Genomic DNA, 23,128 nt, shown 5'->3' with positions numbered 1-23,128 from the left:
CAAAATGTATGGTGAAAATTTCGATTAACTGAATATGTATATATATGCTGGACTTTACGTACCGTATCTCCCCAGTTATCACGTTTGAGAAGAACAGTGGGAAAAAATGAAATGTCAGTAGAAGTACTTCCGAAAGCTGCTATTATACTGCCATTATTTGGTTTTTTTTAAAGATTTGTTTCACTTAATTAAATGCAGTCAGCTCTTTGAATGCTTCCTAACTCTTTCACCGAAAACCCTTTTTTTAAATGTTGAAGAGGTCAAATTCGTCACTGGGTAATCCTTAGGCTTGTAGGAAAAAAAGTTTCTCAAGAATGTCTTATTAAGATGAAAATAAATAAATTAATAAATTCAATCACTGACATGCCAAATTATCAGGTAGCAAAGAACACCCAGCCTTACAATTGAAACTTTTGGCATTATTTCAGAGTGTAAGAAAACGAAGAAAGTAATAAGTACACGTGATTTCAGACGTAGTTTCTAATGGCCTTTCTTCAGCTTCTTGCATTATATTATTATTTCTTTCATTTTAAAATCGTTGTTAATATTAGAGTGTGAAAATTGAGGTATTTATAACAGTGTAAATGGTACATGAGGCCTAGGCCTGTTCTGTTCTCCAAACTTGAAATCTTAAATGTAGAGATTGGAAGTGCAATAGAACTGTCTAGGAAATTACTCCCTGGATGTGGTATTGATTTCTCTCCACAAAGTAGTTCCCCGCGCAACGTCTTCCTGTCTTGTGAACTTCTAAGCCGCATCACAGTAGACAGCCCAATCATATTGTTGTCAATCATTTACCAGAAAAGACGCCTATTGCTCGTGCTGAAGAGCGGCCAAATTGAGCGCTCAACGAGTGGTGACAGAAAAAACGCCATAAGAAAAACACCCAGTCGTGGACTCGGTATAATAATTCACAAATGATGTCTTGATAATAGAAAGTAGAGAGATCGTACAGCTGCGTTGGAGAAAAGAAAGACGTCCGACGGGTTTATAGGCCTCATCAGAGAGTGGCATAAAAACCGTCTGACAAAGAGTTAAAGAAAAAATAACGAACCAAGACTATAATCTGTGTGTTTGGGCCGGTGGAAATCGTGTCTGGGTGACTGAAATGTGGCCTATCATTGTATCGATCTTAAAAATGCACAATTTTAAAAAGGCTTATAAAAAGATTTTCTTTTATTGACCTTTTTGTTGTAATTAAACGATATCAGACAGGCTTGAGACTTCAGGTTTCGTGAAAGCGGAAATATGCATATCGCAACAATTTGTGAGAATCACGCCTGAAGTAGCGTCATTTTACGTAGTTTCAGTGTATCGGATTCAGCTTATTTACACTTGATCAGTTTCTTCAGCGGTCTTAACCCTTTTTGAAACATTAATTCGATGGGTTGTTATACTGGCCTTCGCCAAGATTTACACCTACAAGACACACAACCGGTGACGGTGTGTGTTGGGAAGAGGAGAGGATACGAGGTGGAATTGTCAACCAAAAGTCTTCAAAACTTTTGCACATTACAATGCTATGACGACACAAAAAATCAGTACTTTTGCCCCCTCATAAACAGTGGTGACATCTAGCGGATTGAGGGAATTACTCCTGCTCGAACATTTCCAGCAGATGCTAAGACGTGTTATACAGATGATATGATGTCATTGATGCTTGGACATTTTCTGTCAAACATCCCGTAACATTTCCATTCATTAGATAAACTGTTTGCATCTTTTTCGAATCTTGGCATAATAAATAAAAAAGAAACCGTTTTACATATTTTTTGTCTTTTACATTTTTTGTGTGCTTATGTAACGCGATTCACGTCTTCTTTAGCTGTATATTCAATTTCGTTTTTTCTTTTCTCGCTTTCAGCATTACCCACACAAATGTCACGTGCTGACATAGAGCAGAGCTTGAAGACAAAGTTGTTAGCCGCCATTTGCTCTCTCAAGGGGAAAGCCGCTGAATCCTGTATTCACGGTAAGTGAAAGTCTTCATGTTATAGACTATACAGAATTTGTGGCTACTCACAGCCGAGTACTTGCCACGCCCCATCAAGTTCGCCTCTGACAATCTTTAGTAACAAAGTACCATTGTCGCCCGATACACGGGGAAGAATCCTTGAGAATAAAGATCTGTTTGACGACGTTATGACAATAACAACATGTATACAATTTGCTGACTTCTTGATGTGAATATGTTCTTAAGAACGGTCAGATTTCCATCATACTATGCTCTACCCAATGGATACCTAATGGATGACGGATTGCATTTCCATCAATCTAACGTAGTAATGAATTCATTATTAGGAACGGATAAATCACTGAGTACCCTTCCGTAGAAATTCCATGTTACGACTGTCACGTTTAACCCATTTCACGCTGTCAAATATTTCTTCAGAATATGCAGGGTGTATACCGCTTTATTTCTGAAGTAGCTATGGAGCTCTGTTTCGGTGTTCACAAAGCCTTCGATCCACTTCTTAGCGCAGTGATGGGTTGTTGCAATGGGCATTCAGTTAAAATGTTTTTGCTGGTATTGTAACAAACCGTGCACTTAGTTGTAAAGACTGCAACTTATGATGGGCATCTGCCTTACATGTGTATACAAGTTACATTCTCATTTACGAGAAATACTGGCCCCGATAGCACACTTGGTAAAGCGCCCCCTTCCGGAGTGATAGATCCAGGGTCAACCCTGGGTCGTCACAGCATTGAAGCATGAAGGGTATAGTGCAACGACTGGTTGACTCGTATCAGTATAATGGCTCGGGCGGGGTGGCTTATTTGCCTGCGGTAAGTCGGCTTTGGGAGTGGTATATCCAGGGTCAATTCTGGGTCGTCACACCTAAGACCTTAAAAGAGGAAGTTATAACTTCCGAACGGTAAGTCGTCTCAGTGAAGCAGCACTGGATAAAAGAGCGGTGGAAATTCGTCCTGCAACAGGGAGGCACATTACATGCACTCTAAGATTTCCCGCGTCGTCACATCAATGAAAAATTAAGTACGACGTTAAATCCCAAGCACTCACTCATTCTTTTACCAACACAAGTTGGCCATTTCCCATTTACAAATACAAGGAAACTTGGGTCACTAGTTCCGAACTGAATTGGTGAGCATGGAAGAATACGTCGCCGTGACGTCAGTTTGACGTCAATGAATGTAAAGTGAAAAACGTCTGTGTGATGTCAGTGAATAAATATCGTTAAAAGAACACTAATTCGGCATGGTATCAGTGAATAGACAAAAAAGTCGAATTCGACATTTTCACGTCTTCAAATATATACAGGCTAGAACGACGCACTGTTGATAATACGTGTATCTTCAGTCTAAGAAGACTTTCTCTTACACATTTCTTCCTTCGGCTGAGAAAGAGAAATGGTTAAGAACCCTTTGGCTAAAAATCAGTCCAATTTAAATTACATGACGCAGGATGAAAAATATGTGAGAGTATAATATCTGTATCAATATAAGGTATTGAGAGCCTGTGACTGTCAATCGATTCAAACGGATTCTTGCTTAGAGGTGATCTGACTTCAGGTTCAGACAGTATCAGGTTTCAATAATAGTTCATTGCTACATTTTTTAATTCTGTCAATTATTATTTAGAATTTTCATGACTTTTCTGGGTTTAAGAACTTCAGTCTTGGCATCGGAACGGGTTTTCTGAAGACAATGAACAACCACACAATTTCCGTTAGTTCTTCAAATGTAAACCGTTGATGTACATTCGCACAGTTGACCCGTCGTGTGCAGAGAAATTACGATTTTTTGTCTTCAGCAGAAAATGTTATTTAAGTCCAATCAGCACTATAGAATATCTTTAGGTCATCTTTTGAGTTTGTGGTAAACCACACATAAAAGTACAAGTGCGTGTACTGGATGTCGCCCATCCATAAATTACCCCTTGCTCATTTTTATCTTGAAATGAGAAGTCAAGAGAAGTTAATATTGCCCGTTCTTCGCTGAGCACAATAAAACGATAGACAATGTACGAGTCACTAAGCTCTGTGTGCTTGCAATTATTTCCTGAAACCGTCAAACGTTCTTTTGGCCCGTCAGACAAAGATGGCTCCCCATTTGAGTGGTTTATATTTGCTATTATACTCCGCTCAAAGTCTTATTGTCAAGACTGAGAACGACCGAGAGGCCAAACGAATGTAAATTGCTTGTCACGATTTTTATTTCTTAGACAGATTTTCGTCGACAGAATTGCCATGGTGCGTAGCATTCATTGGCAGACGACAAAAATTGCTGGCGGCCATTTTGTGAGTAATGGACACAGAGAAAAGATTGTTCAATTACCACGTATTATCTCACGAAACCTCGTAAATCGCGACAGAGTCTTCAATTACTGGCTATTATTTCCACATGCCTTGTGCAGAGAAATGATCAAACTTTTCCCTTGTAGGGGTTGGCTAAGGAATGAAAAAAAATATAGACCAAATATTCATGTATAAAAATGGATATAAGCAGAAATTAGATAATACTTGTGGGTGAAAAAAACCTGTCAGTTACCATTACAACGCAGTTGCTTTAGAACTTCCACTTAGCTGCCTTGACCTCCGGCAAGTATAAAATATCAAAAGGAAAACTCAACCGAAATTATTACTGCTTTGTGGTCTATAGATGTGTATGTACTACGTATGTGGTTCCTTTCGCGTGAGTGGGGTTCGTTTCCATTTAGTTCAAAGTTTATTTGGAAAGCCAGGGCGGTTTTTAATTCTAGCTTAATAATTTGATGTATTTAATCTTTATGTTAATTAATATGACTGAAACATTCAGTGCTGTTCGTGAAGGCTTAATGCTTGAAACAGATCTCACATGGAATTGAGTTCGATCCAGCATAACATGTTATAGACGATGGAATGCGACATAGCTCAGTATCTTCCGCCATCACTATACTTAGGACCATGGTGACTATTATCAGTCTACAACGCTCGTGCCTAACACTCGCTATCTGTACGATGTATGTGGATCGGTTCGTCAGTAACTTGCCAAAGGTCGGTGGTTTAACTAGGGCACTCAGTTTTCCTCCGTCCATAAAAGTTACCAACATAGAATTTAAGTGAAAAATTCTTGAGTATGGCGTTAAACAACAATCAAACAAACAAACAAGCAAAAAATAAAAAAAAATATTATGGGTAGGTATATACACATACCTCCATTGGCTTGTAACGCACATTAAAACTTGTGCCAAGGATTAACGTTTTTCGTATTCAAAATTGCACTTTCTTAGCCCTAAACAACCATGAACACAGGTTTCCGAATAAATATGTAGCAAAATGCTTGTTATATAAATATAAAAATTCATTTAACGGAAATATCTAAATAATCATAAATACAAGCATATGGGCTCTAAACATTGCTTAATCCCGCGTGTATGAATGAGTTGTCCGCCCTTGATGTCTTCTTCGCACGTTGAATCAGTTTGTTACCGGGAATAATTGCGATCACTCCAGCCTTTTTGTTTCATTCGACTTGTGTTTATCTTGGCCCGAGACTAGCTCTCAGCCAAATGCGTTTTGTGCCTGTACACACGCAAGCTTTATTAAATCCGTTTCATGATTTTGGAGAGGCTAATTTAGTGATATATTTAGAAGAAATCATTTCCCAGTGCGCGTGATAGTTTCGTAGTTACTATGGTAACAAAGATGGCAGCCAAGGTCTCCCAGGGATTTCTGGTATGTTGGTTACAGTTTATTTCTGGAATTCCAACATTTTCGCCACGGGTTCATTTAAACATGATTTGCCTCGTCGTAAATTAATTTCGTCTCTGCTCTGCCACGAGTAAAGTGCATTTGCAGGTTTGGCAGGAGAACTGGTGAAAAAAAATCGCTAAAGTCCACACCGGAGCTACCCGGGGAAGTCACGTTCGTAGAAAAACTTTCAGTTGCCGTGTGGGAATTGACAGGCCGTGTGCAAGTCCTTCGAGGTTCGTGAAAACACGAGACTTGACCATAAATGTCACAGTCAATTCGCAATTACTGTCTTGCGCAAGCACGCAGTATTATGACGTGATTGCCTTCACTTTGACGAGGACCGCATAACTTGTTGCTCGTTCCTTATCTAAGCTATGATTTTCTTTGTTCATTTGCTCATTATCTGAAGACTGATGTGAATAAGTTTCATCTGCATGTAACTCTCTAAAATCAAAAAGCACACAGAGCAAGAGACAACATAGTTATTCTGTTTCTCACCCGGAATTGAGAAATCGGCAAGCTTATTAAGCGAAGTAATTCATCACGGACGTCAGTAAAAATTTACTTTCTTAAAATTTTTGAAACAATGTTGATTTGAATATCAGAATTCTGTTCTGTTGAATATAAAAATACTATATTCTATGTAATTTACCAACCTTTTTGTACTCTTCATTCGATTCTGATGATATCAAAGTGAAAATTGGCTGAGATAATTCTGGGTTTCGAACCAGAATCTCATTTCTGAAGCAGGCCGGATTTAAATTTGCAATGTACTGGTGATCATAAGAAGCGAGACTGCATGTCCACAGAGAGAAGCGAGACTGCAAGTTCACAGAGAGAAACGAAACTGCATGTTCACACAGAGAAACGAGACTGCATGTTCACAGATATTTGCGAGACTTCATGTTCACACTGAGAAGCGAGACTGCATGTTCACAGAGAGAAGCGAGACTGCATGTTCACACTGAGAAGCGAGACTTCATGTTCACAATGAGAAGCGAGACTGCATGTTTACAGAGAGAAGCGAGACTGCATGTTCACAGATAAAAGCCAGACTTCATGTTCACAGTGAGAAGCGAGACTGCATGTTCACACAGAGAAGCGAGACTGTATGTTTACAGAGAGAAGCGAGGCTGCATGTTTACAGAGAGAAGCGAGACTGCATGTCCACAGAGAGAAGCGAGACTGCAAGTTCACAGAGAGAAACGAAACTGCATGTTCACACAGAGAAGCGAGACTGCATGTTTACAGAGAGAAGCGAGACTTCATGTTCACAGAGAGAAGCGAGACTGCATGTTCACGGAGAGAAGCGAGACTGCATGTTTACACAGAGAACCAAGACTGCATGTTCACAGAGAAGCGAGACTGCATGTTTACAGAGAGAAGCGAGACTGCATGTTCACAGAGAGAAGCGAGACTGCATGTTCACACTGAGAAGCGAGACTTCATGTTCACAATGAGAAGCGAGACTGCATGTTTACAGAGAGAAGCGAGACTGCATGTTCACAGATAAAAGCCAGACTTCATGTTCACAGTGAGAAGCGAGACTGCATGTTCACACAGAGAAGCGAGACTGTATGTTTACAGAGAGAAGCGAGGCTGCATGTTCACAGATAAAAGCCACACTGCATGTTCACAGAGAGAAGCGAGACTGCATGTTCACAGAGAGAAGCGAGACTTCATGTTCACAGAGAGAAGCGAGACTGCATGTTCACAGAGAGAAGCGAGACTGCATGTTCACAGATATTTGCGACAAAAAACCCTATCTTTAACCTGTACACGAAATCTGCAATGGCTAATCGCCTCACTTGATTACCCTGCTATCTCTTCTTGAAATATTCTTGAAATAATGAAACAGATGGCGTGCAGTTAGTCCTTCATTTCCTAATCTTTTTTTCTTTACAAGCTTGTCTTAAATGAACAAAATAAAAAAAAAATCGTTTGTTTATCTAATTTGGTCTACTGGCATTTTAGCCGTCTTTCACTCAAGGTAAATATGTTAGGATACCATAGTGTTACTTCATGTGCTTTGACATTTAATAAGAGCATATTTGCGTCGTGAAGCTTAAACGTCTGTTGCAGATTATACAACAGAAGGTGCCTTTTTAAGGCTACTTAATTATCGCTTTTGTACGTCTGACCTTGGCTAGGCAAACATGTGTTATTACTCGGTGAGGCATGACTAATCGATAAAAGACCTGAGAAACACGACCGGTCATCTGCGAGGCTAGGCAAAGACAAAGAGCTGCTGCATGATTGTGCTTCGAATACCATCGTGAAAAATTAATAACTCCTCTTCCTGAACATGTGGCGTTATAACGCACAGAAAAGGTTTGGAGACGGACGGTATTCATCCGCGATACGACGAGCAGGCAAATTGATACAAGCCCATTAACTGCCTTTCGTAGAAACCCTTACACGCAATAAAATAAATCTGTTCGACGAAAGCTACTGATCAGTCGATTTTATTACTGTTATAAATAACTAGAAATTAGGCCAGTACCCTTCTAAAGTCAAGGGCCAATTTCCATTTTGTTACTATAAATGCCGATGATCTGGTGATTCTTGCATCGCGTTCACGTGCCCAAGTTCACAGCTGTTCGGTTTAAACTGAACATAAAATCTATGGCTGGTGGAGTAAAGATTAGCCTCACAAGGCTTTTCTTTTCGTCGTTTTAGGTATATGTCGAGACTTCGATACCTATTGACACCAATTTGCGTTCCAGCAGAAAAACCAGTCTTTTAACAAAAAGAAGATAGAGTGAGTGAGTGCTTGGGGTTTAACATCGCAGTTAATAATTTTTCAGTCATATGACGACGAAAAGAAGATAGAGGTTATAATAATGATGCATGAATGGGGCTGAACGACACATAGGCACGGTAGCATGTCAGAAAAACTAATGGATAAATAATAGTCAAAACAAAGTATATTAACACAAAAATTCTTTCGAGTTGTTCCAAATCAACCCCAAAATATATAGTTTTCGGGGGTGTGGTGGGGTGGGGGGATTTTTTCTACAAAATATTGAATTTTTGTGTGCACGAAAGTTTTAAATTTCTAGGTCGTGCTCCACGCGTGTACAGTAAATCAACTGATTACTGATTGTTCTTATCAGGAAAATCCGTACTATATCTTTATGACATTCAAAGCACTATAATCAGGTGGGTGGGAGCAGCACGGCTGAGATGCGTGTTTCTGGATGGTTGAACCTATCAGAACTCACTAGAAGTTTGAACCAGCTGTGACAATTTGGAAGTCTAAATCAGCATTCTTCATCGATACAAATGATCGTAAAAATATTATGCAGCCAATATCAGTCACGAACCCCTCAACTCAACATATGTTAAACATTTATTTCATTTTGCGAAGGAAAGACTCGTTTCTTACGGTAATGGAGATCTTTATATCGAAGGTTGCGATCCGTGAGCTGGCAAATGATGGACTGTTACTTTGACTTTTATAATTCGATGGAGTGTCAGATAAGCACGAAACATTGCACATAGTCCGTGTCCACTAATTCTGTAATCTAATTCCACATTTTGGCAGTGAGTCAAATGGTAATCTCGCAAATCTAAAACTTTCCTGAGAGTTCGGTCAATTGACTCTCGGTGAGCAAAACATAATTGGCTAACGTTGCGCACCACTGAGATCGTCGGGTAAATAAAAAAGTATAACTTAGAACAGAAAAGGAGAAGGATCTACAATGACTATCAGGGAAAAGACGCCTCTGCGGTCGTTCCGGACAAAGTTAAAAAAATAATAGCAATTAGGACTCGAAGTTCGATGTCAGAATAAATCGTTGCGAACAATTTCGCCACAAAATGAAACATCCGGTCTTTTTTACGCCCCGTGATGCAAAATAATTTGCGTTTATTTCGAACGAATAGTCCTACTTTAGGTGGACAAATAGTAAAAGCTACCACAACAAAGAGGGTGATGATGGCTGTCAGCTAGAAGAGTCGAGCGATTCGAGAACCAAGTATCGCCGATAGCGCCTGTAAGCAGTCCACACGAAAAATTAGCTTTATTCAAATGACACTGGCTTGTTGCCAGCATGTCATGTGTTATTGGTGGGACAATTTCTTGTGCGTGACAAGGAATGGGATTCGTGGAACGGGTCATCGCTTACTAAATGTTGCGTTTATATGAACAGAACGAGAGAAAAAAAGTACCAAATCAAAAGCTTTCGGCGAATCTCCACCATGATACTACGGCCCAATCACAGAATAGGCCTGACTGATGAAATAAATACCCTGCGCGATATTTGGCCTCGAGGTTCACACTCAATCCAAGTCATCATTGATAGTCGATCGTTTTATCCGCAACTTCTGAGGAAAATAAGTCACTGAAAAAATACATCAGTGAAAAAAACACACACACACATACTTACAAGAATGAACGAAATTGTTCGGAAATTTATTGACCAATTTGTAAAGATTGTATTTCATTTCGGAATCCATTGCATTTTATGGCATCGCTCAATACACAATGTCGAAAATTTGCAAGAAAATCTTTAATAGATGTCAAATTGTTATTATGTAGGAAAGTTTTAGGCCTGTTTTTAATGTTATGATAAATGATAATTCCTTCTCAGGTCGCCGTTACTTGGCTTTGCTTTAAGACTCACAGAGCGCATGAGCTCTTTAATAAATGGCAAAATGACTGTTTTTGCACGAAATCAAAAAGGCTGTTATGTTCAGCTCTTGCATTCCCTTGCAAGACGTATATAGATAGCAAAGGGGAACATCTTTATTGGGAATTCAATGCTGAATAAAAGTTCATAATGACGTAATAAGGTGTCAGCGGTTGAAAGTGATTCTTGGAACATCATTTTTTTAGGGTACACATTTCTTCATACATAAGATGGAGAATGATCGAAAAAGTTGTCTTTATTAAATAAAAACACTACCTATTTTAACAAATTAGTGAAAAAAACTAATAGAGTTATATTGTACGTTTTAATCTAGAGTGTAGAAGTAGGTTAGTAATTATGTCAACGATTATATCCAGGTGAACACCAGATAAATGAGTCATAGGACGCAAAAGAACTGGTGCCTCATTTAATTCCACATGCACAGTTCGTCGAATTGACTTAATTTCGGATGTTGCGTTTCGTATTCTAAATGTTCAAAATCTTGAACAGTTGCTTACATTTGACATCATTTGACACGTTGTATCATTTCAACACATAGAAACTTGTTGACATTTTATCTTTTGCGTTATCAGAGAGTATCAACCCATGATTTCACTTCCCTAAGAAAGAGTTAAACAAAATAGATGTGATACTATGTTAAACTTCTGAAATATCTTTTTCCCGCACAATGAGGATAGTGTTCCAAACTGACTTAACCATTGTTTTTTTTTCGCAATGAATGAAAACCAGATTACCAGTTTACCCTCTAAACCTTATGGCAAAGACAGGAATGCACTTCACACCCAAGGGCTGAGCTACCCTTGGAAGAGACTCCACCAGCTCCTGTACCCTAAAACAATATATTTATAACGGGTCCATGTTAAGAAGACGCACTGCTCTCGGCCGAAACGCTGCAGTCTTTTTGTAGCTTACATAGTGACGTATCGAATTTCCAATACAACGTCACAGAAAATGTGAAGTAGTAAAGAGCTACATGCCACAGAATGCCCCAGGCTTGTGAACCGATGTACAGACGGGGCCAATTTCCTTCGGACAAGGTCTCGTCGTTTTGATGTTACCCCTTAATCCTTCTTGCGGGCATCGGGTGCATTAGCAGCCTTGTAGGTAACTACCTATAAAACAAAACATGCATATCCATTACCAGTAACACACTGCGTTATCGCCACAGGCTACAGATTCCATATTTACCGGTCTCCATGTTCTCCTAACACTGTTATGGGCAGCTGTACCTTTGGTCATGTTTATAGTACCTTTGCTTGATATAAATTAATTCTTTCCTTTACTTTGTGGACATTATTGCCCGAGAGCAATTAGAAAAAGGAGTATGGTACGTATGTTTAATGTTTTGGTTGATGTATACGTTTATATATTAGTATACAGGATATGGCGGTTGATTACATTGCAATTGGTTGAGCCATGTTTGCCTTTAGGGCCAGTGCAGTGCTACCACTTACACAGGCAGGATCAATCTTTGTCTGAACTGATACCGGTTATGTGAGACCAGTTACTAACAGGGGAGTTTCAAGTTCGTACTGTTTTATCGCTAGACATAGAAAAAATCCTACTGTACCTGTTACCTGTCAAAAAAAAATTAAGCAACTATTTTTTGGTCATGTGGGTGTCTGAAAAAAGTTTGGCAAAAAGTACTTTAAAGTGGATGAGGGATGGAGAAAATTGAGGAGCTGAGCATTTGTGACCTTGAGAAGTTTCTAACAAAAAAGGGCTGTCATTTGTGGACCTATAACACGGTGAGCCAGGTGATCGGTAAATTAACATACACTAATGTTGCCTAACATTTTCATAAGTCACATGATCCAGTACGACTGTTTTTTACCCTTAACGACAAAAGAGTTCGTACTCGAAACTCTCCTGTTGTCACACTTTTTGGGCTGCTTTGCCAAACTCTCCACTGGTTTTCTCTCAAATTTATGATTGTCAGGTAAATATTAAATTTATAATGGAACGCCACATCCAACTGGATTTATTTATGTATTAGATAGGTGTTTTACGCCATACACAAGAATATTTCACTCAGCGTTACGGGCAGCGTTATGGCAGGAGAAAACGGAGGCATTTAGCTAGATTGAAATTTATTGTTTTTATTCATTTATACAGCTCTCAGTATAGTTACTATTCCACTGAAAGGGCTCAAATTTGGCGCGATTGAAAATCTCCTATTCTCTGTAGTATTAACGCAGACAAATTATTTGTTCACTGGGCCCAGCTGTTCAAAACCGGCTTAAGACATAATAACAGATTTAACTTTAAGCCAAATCTTTAATCTAGTACTTAGCCTAAAAAAATTGTATACAAGTATATTAAATATGAACTAAAACTGCTACTGTTATACTTTGACTTTGAAGAACTGTATAGGTTGCTTAATTTTAGATACAAAATATGACGTCCTACCAGTATCAGCCAATACATTTTCGAACAACTGGGCCCAGAAGGCTATGTGGCGATATCAGTACCCGTCTTAAGGACCCGTCATTAACGGGTTTTTGCCCACGTATAAAACTTTTAACGTACTATCACTTTGTAGAGGTTCGTGAACTTTATTAGTATTGCTGACGCCAGCCGTCATCTCTCATTATCGATACAATTGTTATTGTAGTAAGCGGTCCGGATTAAAAAAAGTAATCTTTTTCCCCCAAATTTTGGGTTTAATGGGTAGTGTCTCCCCCCTGTTGGATGCGTAACCGTAGAATCTTGTCATATGTTAGCGCACATTAGTCAAAATAGCGTTGATGCACGTTATTTACGTGACCTATCGTTATGATTTTATTCTTTCCGCAGTAACTGTCAAAGTCATAAAAACTCTCCTACACACTCTATTATTGACCTTTAACAATGTTGATCTTTGGTAAACAACAAACGGCTTGTCGACCTCAAACACACAGGAAATAGGGCAAGTTTTTCTTTATACTCTGTCGTTGCTATGGTTATTTCTAATACAGCCTATAAACGGGATACTTATGCTGTACAGCTGACATAAAGTACTCGTAGAAGGATAAAATACCGCATTATTTAAATCCAAGTGTGAATGATGCGTTATACCACATCCTTATTAACCAACAGAGGTTAATAATATAAGAGACTTTGACACAGAATGCAAAACCATAGCAACGACAGCGGTGGATATTTAACTTATGATCAGATGGAGCCGGAGATTTCCGGTCTTAAATTTACCATCCCCAACACACACATATCTTTGTTAAAAATACAGGGAAATAACTGTGGGTGAGGTATAAGTTACCACGCTTACCGTGCTCATATAAATACATATACAATTGCATTTATGTATTCATTTGATTGGTGCTTTACGAGTATTTCACTTATACGACGGCGGCCAGCATTATGATGGGAGAAATATGGCAGAACTAGGGCGATACTAACGACTATCCGCAGGTTGCTGGAAGACGCTCCCACGTACAACTGGACATGAAGCCAGCACGAGTTGAAGTGTGAACCACCGTTTTGGTGAGCGGCTCGTGGGTCATTGCGCCGCGCTGGCACACTAACTCCTCGGCCGCTACAAGTGAATTCGCTTGTACGTAAAAAAAAAATCCCAGCATGTGTACTCTTATACGACCCGTGCTGTGTTTTCATGTTTCACAGCAGTAGTTGCCCGAGTATACTCAATGGGAATCTTTATAAAGTTAGGACGCAAAAGTTAATTACCACTTAAGATACGGGTGTTGAATCAAAACTTAACAAAATAAAATGAATGATATAAAATAATCGTTACACACAGAGCTAACAATGTAGTACGACAGCTACCTAGTGCTATTGTCCGTAAACTGTCATGTGCTCTCTTAAGTTTTGGCAGTCAAACTTTCCTGTTCCGGTTGGAGATCCCGATGTTACGGGAATGTTTTCGGAAAAGGGATGCCCGTGACCTTTCACACTCTTGAAGGTCAAACGACGGGCGGACAGGCGCCATTTTTGAAAGGAGGTGAAGTGGTTGATGTGCTATCGTGGAATCTCGTACCGTGAATGCGAGATCGCCATCAACAAATTGGTCTCGTCCTGTCCTTCTTCAAGATCCCGTACCGACAGGAAGCTGTCAGAATGAGGCTCGTATTAATCAGGTCTCAGTAGAGATACAAAGATTTCTTTATAAGCTAACCCAATGCATATTTAGTCCTTTTGCCAACTGCGTATCCAGGAGGAATAAAATGAATTCAAAATGTATTGGGTGACTTACAGGCCAGTTTGATGTAGGCGACGTTTTGTTTGTGCACTGGTGTAACACCCCAAAATCACAATGATTAGCCTTTATCTGGGTTTGGTTCTTCGTGGGTAAGAAAACACAATTTTGGCAATTTGCTGTATCCTTAAATTTTGGTTTGCCTGATTTAAGGTAAAACATGAAGACTACCGTAAATAAATGGGACTAACTGTAGTTTGGTCTGGTATCCTTTACTTGGGACAGTGTCATGTGAGGTCTCATGCTAGGTGTCTAGTTTTAGATTATCGTAGAGTATGATGAAATGGTCAGAGATATGCCAAATTACGTAGTCATGATATTTTCGGAAAGTGTCTAAAATTGTCAGAACTAACCCGGACATACAAACACGGTCTGTGAAGAAATTTTTCCAACTTGGAACAGTTTGAATCGACGTCCAGTGGATGGAAAGGGCTTTTGCCGGCAACAAGTAACATAATACTTTTTTTTCACCGTTGTCAAGAGTTGGCACGTGTAGTTAAAAATGTAGCCTGGATTTTTCAAATTATTTATTTTTCTATCATTTTATTTTTTGCCTACAAAGTTGTCTAAACATGATAGGAAATGTAAACCTATTTAAAGAAATTCCATGAAATTTTAAAATACACACCACCTGTATTAATGATGTACAAATGTACACTTAATATAGCGCGTGGCCTTCCGTCTTGACGTTTCGGGCTATCTGCACGCCTACATTTGTAACTAGGTGGAATAAAAGACCAGCCTTCATCTCATATCGTTGCCTTCATCATGAAAAAAAAAATAAAATAAAAAATTTCCGAAATGATTAGGCTTATATCACGTGAGAAGCGACCTCTCTCCAAATAAACCTCGTGTAACGTTTGGCATGGCAACTTTGGCACGAGTGCACCTTTGGATTGTGTTAATATCAGGATCTGTGTGAAGCCCTAGAGATTTTATCATAAAACGAAAAGGAAGCAAACTAAGTCGAAATTGCTTCAGTAAATTACACGAGGCCACTTCAGTGGTAATCCACTTCCACTTGCTGATAACTTATTTTAATTTGTGGTAAGCAAGAAATCAAGTACTGGGTGGTTAAAAAAAACAGATTCAGCATATGTATTTGAGTGGAAAGTATATCCTACATCAGAAGAATTTCCGGATCGGTTTTCGCGCCGCATCCTGAAAGTTGCGCAGATTGAAGTAAGTGATGAAATAAACAGGACCAAGTAAAAGAACAATTTTCTAATATCGCGTGGAACATCACGAGGTCAACAAAATGGCATATTACCATGACGACACGTGCCACGGTGTACATGTGTACGTGGGCTGATATAACATTAGTCTCTGTCCTAAAGTAAGCGGTAATTTCACGATGCACTGTCTTGCACAACCGAAGTGTTTTATTGCTTGCAACGACTATATTGCAACGAAAACACTGGAGCTGTAATGTCACTATAGAAGAACTAGCATTTCGAAGTCAAACAACAGTGTCAGGAAATTTTACGTCACGAAAACGATTTGTTTTAACAATCCAAGAATTCGTGTTTAATTTAATAAACATTCTTTTTGGACATTTTCAATGTAGTTATGTAAAATGTATATCATGGCGGTCAGTTGTGTAGAGATAGGGGTAAACCACCGACCTTTGGCAAATTACTGACGAAATGGCGCATGTTTCATTGGTGGAAAATCCTGGAGCTTGCCCAGTTCATTAGTTGAAGACAAGTGGTCTTCGTCCATTGTGGAATAGCCACCTGAGGGAGGTTCATAGCTTATTGTCATCTAGAAATTCCCTGTACAAAATCGGAATTGAACCTACACCTAGTTCTTCAGCCGCATGGTTAGAGTTTTGCGTCTTACCACTGAGCCACGTAGCTTATCCATCACATGTAGATGAGGTCCATATAACATATCAACTAAATCAAGCACCGAACACATTCATATCGATTTATATTTAACTGTTTCGGGTGTCAGTTTAATGTGCATAAGAAGGTCAAACTGCGAGTCATTCAGAATCAGGAGAGTTCAGTATCAGATGAAGGCATAGGGCTTAGTGTGCTATTCCTAACTGTGTATTTCCTCTGGCAGATCAGCTCCAGTTCGGCAACGTGAATTAGGTATATTTATCATTGCCGGCCAAATAGTTAGCCCAAACCATGTTCCAATATATTCATATAGGCATTTATTGTGTTTTATCGCCCAAAACGATAAGGACATGATTGGGGTTACGCTTATTCCAAGTAAAAGTAACTGACTTTTTTTAACGGAAGCGCACTGTTGCAGACATAAAGTCCCAGTTCGTTGATGAGCCTAACTTATTGTTTTTGACACAGCCGAATTGTGCGGTGACATTTCCTTGTGAACGTTTCTGCGCATCCGTTCAACCTCTATCTCGAAAAATAACACGTTAGTCCCGTCCTCCTAGCGGCAATAAAGCTGCTTAAACTGTCTGGTGGGCGCGTGGGTCTAAGGTTAACCATCATTACCGAGTAGTTAAATTACTACGGCTGACCAGAAGCGCCACCTTCACTTGACGTCGTAAATTAAAATGGCGGCACTTTTACAGACTGTTGGAATTGGCAAGCGATCGCGTTTCTCAAACCGATCAGACCTTTGCCGATCCGAGCAAACAACAGTACATAATTCTCAGCGATGTCCCTTCATTCCTTCTACGTTTTGTCAATTTCTCTTCATTACATCGATTTTTTTTTACCTCAGTTCAGAGTAGTTCAATTCGCTTTTATCGGTTCCGTTTGCTCCCTATCGAACTAATTTTCTCAAACTACAGCCTTATCTCCTCGGCAGCAGATCATTGTGTTCAGCCACTCCTGTCTTTACTAACACGTCTTCGAACCGTCAGAAATTATAGACTTTTTCTCTTTATTTAGTACTCGGAGTATAACGAAGGACCTCCACGGATAAACGCCAGGGTAGGCCTATTATCATCGTACAAATGACCGACTTACAATACGGTATAGAAGGGAATGTTCAATACAATCGATTCTTGGATCAATAGTCTTTATTGTTTCCAGAGGATTATAAAATTAATCCTTCAGCCTTCTTTTCAACTTTATGCTTGACGCCTACATGAGTGTTTATCCTAATAAACCAATAGAGACAAAATAGACAAAGTATCACTTAGCCTAACTCACACAGAGCCTGCTTCGTTATACTAATCCGTAATAAGCCGTTTGTGTCCTACTTAAAGTTATAGCTATCCGTAACAAATTACCAGTTATTTGGATACATTAATTCTTCTCTCTATATGCCCCCATGATATGATGAAAAAAGAAAAACAAATGTCTGTAAGAGAAGTTTTAATCAGCAATGCCTTCGACTACTCTTTATAAACTGGTCAATCTCTTTAACGTGTTATCCCGAAGCTCAGATACTGTCCTTGAGCATTAAGGTAGAAGGTTCGAATCCAACTTACAGCTCTAAGTTAGGAGATATATTATGTGCCTGGCAAGGTGCGGCCATGCGCAAACTTGACCACACTTATATAAGTGTCAAATATCTGGAGTACATGTATATCCCGTAAATAAATAAATTTGATTGATTTATTTATTTGATTGGTGTTTTATGCTGTAGTCAAAAATATTTCACTTATACGACGGCTGAAGGATATTGGTGGGAGGAAACCGGGCAGAGCCCGGGGGATACCCACGACCATCCGCATGTTGATGGCAGACCTTCCCACCAGGAAGCCAGCGTGAGCTGGACTTGAACTCACAGCGACCGCATTGGTGAGAGGCTTCTGGGTCATTACCCTGCGTTAGAGTGCTAACCAACTGAGCCACGGAGGCCCCAATAAATAAATAAATAAACAAATAATAGCGCATTCCACTTCTGACAGCCACACACGTGGTTAATGTTTTCATACTTCTCCGTTTTCCTTGTCTTCTTTTGAATGCTCTATCTTTGACCGACTTACAATATTTCTTCCATAAATTAAGTTATTCATTAAAAAAGTAGAATTTTATAGACTTTAGAAAGTTGTTTTGAGGTTTGTTTAGAAGGTAGGGTGATATTTTATGATCCTTTCTTCGTTCCTTTATGCCATTTTAAGCGAATTTATATGGCAAATACGACATTATTGATGTTGTTTTATTTTAGCTTATACATAAGGCACTGGTGATAAGTATCCGATGTGCCAAAGACTTGCGTATAAGCTAACACAAAACACCATCAATAATGAATACCTGTGAAGAGGCCTACCTTAGCTTTCACGGTTAAGGCGCTGATACATTTATTTTGACATTTCGTACCTGTTTATTCTTGCCAGCCCTCCCTGAACTTGTTACACCCGTCAATCAACAATACCATGTTACCGTTTCCATCTGATAAACAAAGTACCCGCGGAAACAACACCTTTTTTCTCTAATTTGAAAATACAGCACGGAGACAAAATAACCAAGCCTTAAATTCATTTAAATCGTAATGATATCCCGGAAAATCGTAATGATATCCCGGAAAATCCTGATGATATCCAGGAAAATTGCGGCTCGCAAAAAGGCACGGTTTGATTAAGAACCTCTATTAATTGCGCATATCTCTCCAGTCAGTGGCAGTTGTTCACCGTGGCTTCTTTTAATGGCAATTAAATGTAAATTGTAAGAAATATATTTTGAGGCAATCAAGAGAATCTTTTTAACATATATTACAGGATATTTCCAGTTTCCCCTGAATAGGAATTGCTTAACTATAACAGAGGATAACAGGAATATCAGACAATTTCTGTCATTCAGCCTTTAGTGTGAGTTTAATAAGAGCGATTAGAAAAAGAAACGGATGAATGGTCATTATGGCTTAACGTGAAGTGAACATTAATCTAGCAGTGTTTTGGAGAAAAATATTTTCCAAAAGTTTAGGAAAGCTATAGAATCCCATCACGAATATTTCAAAATTTGTCCACACGCAAGTATGTGCGGAAGCTTTATTTTGAGTTGTTTTTGGAAGATAACCAATTTAAGTGATGTGACAGGACACTTTAATGAATGGTTGGTTGATAATTCCAAACTTTTTATCCTGTTCTGAGTTGGCCACAAATTGAGCAATTCTAAATGTTTGTTTTCACTGATTAAGCATCTGAGCAACGATGGACATGAATTTGGAATCCTGGCCATGGCACTTATTTATTAGTTTATCCCCTTTTCTTATTTTGTCGTCTTCATAATTTGCTTCATCTTAACCATCATCATTGACCTCATCGTTTGTCCTCTTCTCCAAGTAATAGAGGTTTCACATTTTTATTGTTTCAGATGTCAGGATGCAGAACGGGCTTCAACAGATCATCGACATAGCAAGACAAGAAGGAAGGTGTGTATTTATCCATTGATTGATTGATTGATTGATTGATTGATTGATTTCATTATTGTTGACGCCGTATTCAGTAGCATTTTACTCACATACCGGTAATCTTGATTACTTGAGTCCTGTCAGAGTTCGAGTGAAACGGCCAGACTTTGTTATGCACTAGACACGCGGCCTGAAACAAAGCCACAGTCCAACCAGCAAGAGCCGGATTTGAACTCACGGCCTCATTTGTTCCCTGGCGAAGGAAGCCACTTGCACGCAGGATGATGAGCACAGCATGAAATGTAGCTTGGATAGTCTCTGTGCAACTACAAGCCAAACCATATCAGTGACTATATACAAAATCCAGCCCCTGCGGCACTGATGGCTTGCTCGGCACTCGGATTTTATTGGTGGGATGTCATGTCCGGTGTCATGTCTGCTGTCTTCGGTTACAATATTCCAGTGGGGCAGCATACAGCATGACTTAAATAATGTTGAAAATAAATAAATAAAGAGTACAGCCGATAGAGTAAAATAAGAGCACTAATGACGGTTGATCAAATAGTTTGCCGGTGAAATCTGGCCGCTTGTCAGTTTACCTCAATAATGGTTTGATCAGAACTGTTCGCCCAAATGCTTGAACAGTAGCAACTTAAAAGCCCCTAGCACCATGGCTTATACCACTAACACCAAACCCGGAGTAATCAAACAATCTATCTTGACTTGACCTATAACAGTCACAATCACAACTACAGCTGTACTCTCTTTAAAAAACTGAAATGTATAACATTGATCATGTTAAATCTAACACTTTGGCCCTGTTAGAGGAAGGATATGTTACTTGTGCGTTAAAGGCTTGTTGTGACGTACAGAAACCGTAATTTCGCCCTCAGGAAAGGGTACGGCACCCGTATTCTCCAACATTTGTCTGGCTGACCAGGTCCCACTGGCACGAAGCCCGCTTGACGTTAACAGCACGTAACTACTATGGCGACGTAATGTCTACAATGATGGTTGTCATGGTAGTTACGCGCTCTCAACGTTAACCAGGCTTCGTGCAAGTGGGCCCAGGTTGGTTATGTAAGCCTAGCGGTCAAGGAAATATTTTAATCACCTGCATCTGAATTGTCCAGCTAGGCATATCTTGGCCATGTTGCCATACATAAAAAAATTAGAACTAAAACATAGCCCCAGTGCTTTCTATGCAGTTCGTATCCCACTCCCTCTCACCGCTAAAGACAAAAGTCATTTGTTATGTACCACTAATGTAACCGTTTAAGTGGGAGAAAGACTTCGTAATTGTGTATTCCTTAATCACACAGTCTTCAGAGCGTCGCACCTCTTACTTTCTTATCCAGGAATGTACATTTACTCGGCCTTTCTCCACACAGTAACTCTTTAAATAATACTTACAAAGTGTTCCAACCTAACACTAAACTTATGTCTAATAACTCTCTCCTAGGTGTAGTGTTTTAATGTAACATTGTGCTAGGCACAGTGTTTAGTTTTAATGTAAGATTGTGCTACAACTGACAAACAGTCGTGACTCTGCATAACATGTTAAAATGTTTGCACTCTAATGATTTAACATGTATCATTCACGCTTTAAGAAAGTATTAACATTGTTGTCATTTCTGTTATGAAGCATTACACAACTAAGTGCGAAACTGTTTTAAACTGCGACATGGCTTTCATGTCAGTTATTGGATGTGTGTTTCAAGCGGTGTATTTTGCTTCCTTCCAGACTGAGTCGGGCAAGAAACAATGCCGATGGAGTGACGTCAAGTTTGTTGGGTCATCTGATTTCACAAAAACAGCGGCGGCAGTCGAGTTTCTATAGCAACTGGTGAAACTTGACTGACCAGTCAGATTGCAGAAAACCAGGCAGTCAATGACCGGATGTAGCGATGTGCAGCTCCGCACCAAACAGACGTAACTTCCGGTGTGACTCTGGCTTTTTTGTAAAATAATCTGATCACCCCATATGACACGGAACAGATTTTATACGACAAGCGAAGGAAGCCACTTTTATTTCTTCTTTCGACTCAGTTGGTATCCATGGATACCAGACGTCATGTCCAAGATGTACATCTTTTCGTTTCTCTGTAGTTGATTGGTCTAGATGTTTACCTTCGATTTGTTTCCACCCGCACAGGATTTTCACTTTCATTTGTGTTACTACTGCTCATGTCGACGACTGTGCGTTAAAAAAAAAAACAAAAAACAATAAAATTTCATCCCTCGCATGTTCTTTTATAATGGAGGCGATATTAGTGTGGAAAGAGGATGTCGATTACTACCATTTCCAAAGAAGAGTTCTTGGAAAGGGGGAACAACTACTGAACATCTATTTCTTTGAGAACTCTTGACTGTTGTTTCCTTTATGGTGGATAAATGTGACAAAATGTGCGGACAGTCATGCTCCGCAGTCGCGGGCCGAGGACTTGAAATCGGAATCCTTAAGAAAGCAGATTTATATCGCACCAAGTTGATGACAATGTTGTTTCCTGCTGCGGAAATGGAACAAACATCACAGTGACAGTTTTGTGCAGATATATTTTGCGTCTAATGCACAGTTAGTTCAGTGGAAATTTTTGATAGTTTCACCTGATAATTTGACTTTCTTTGTGTATTTTATTTATCATATCTGTGAGTCTCTATTACTCACTATTATCAATACTCTATTTGCGTGACCGCTTGTCTTGTATAGTGTATATCTTACATATTCTGTATACCATTTATATTGATGTGAGAAGAGAAAAACTTGCCCATTGCACAAACTAAATAATGCAGACAAAAATAGCAGAAAATAAACAAAAAAGCTCTGTTTTATATACCATGATTCAAACTTAAATGTAGCCAAATCCTTTGTTTTCTTAACAATAAATAAATAACAACAACAGCCATATGCTTCTGCCAAAGCAGAAATGTGTCAAAGCTTCTGATCGGTGACAAACACCAACAGCAAAGATCATTACCTAATCTTTCTTTGAATTTGTAAACTTTATTACAGAACTTTTCCTGAACATCGAGGGTCAAAGGGCATGCTCTGTGTTTAACAGTCACAGTATAACTGAAGACACGAATTAATTACGTCATAAAACTAATAACGGCGGTTTCAAAATTTCGCAGATTTATATCCGATTGATAGTATTATAATAAACTATATTTGGACAGATAAGTAGAAATAAAATATTTTGAAAACAAGAGGAATGTTTCAATTCGCTATTTTGTATCGCCAAAACTTTTCATTGTAAAACAACATGTACTCTATATTTATTGTGATTGTA

General features: G+C 39.1%; 1 protein-coding gene across 1 annotated transcript in view; it reads left to right on the top strand.

Moving 5' to 3' along the window:
* LOC135462797 (uncharacterized) overlaps window positions 1-22,779 on the top strand; it is a 68,149-nt gene extending 45,370 nt beyond the window's left edge. The window contains exons 2-4 of the mRNA XM_064740063.1: window positions 1,865-1,972; window positions 19,802-19,859; window positions 21,583-22,779. Coding sequence (XP_064596133.1) covers window positions 1,865-1,972; window positions 19,802-19,859; window positions 21,583-21,688 — 272 coding nt within the window. The 3' untranslated portion in view covers window positions 21,689-22,779. The remainder of the gene's footprint in view (window positions 1-1,864; window positions 1,973-19,801; window positions 19,860-21,582) is intronic.
* The last annotated feature ends 349 nt before the right edge of the window (window positions 22,780-23,128 follow it).

Source organism: Liolophura sinensis, chromosome 2 (assembly GCF_032854445.1).
Source record: "Liolophura sinensis isolate JHLJ2023 chromosome 2, CUHK_Ljap_v2, whole genome shotgun sequence".
Classification (NCBI taxonomy): Eukaryota; Metazoa; Mollusca; class Polyplacophora; order Chitonida; family Chitonidae; genus Liolophura; species Liolophura sinensis.
This window is presented reverse-complemented; position numbering and strand designations above follow the sequence as displayed.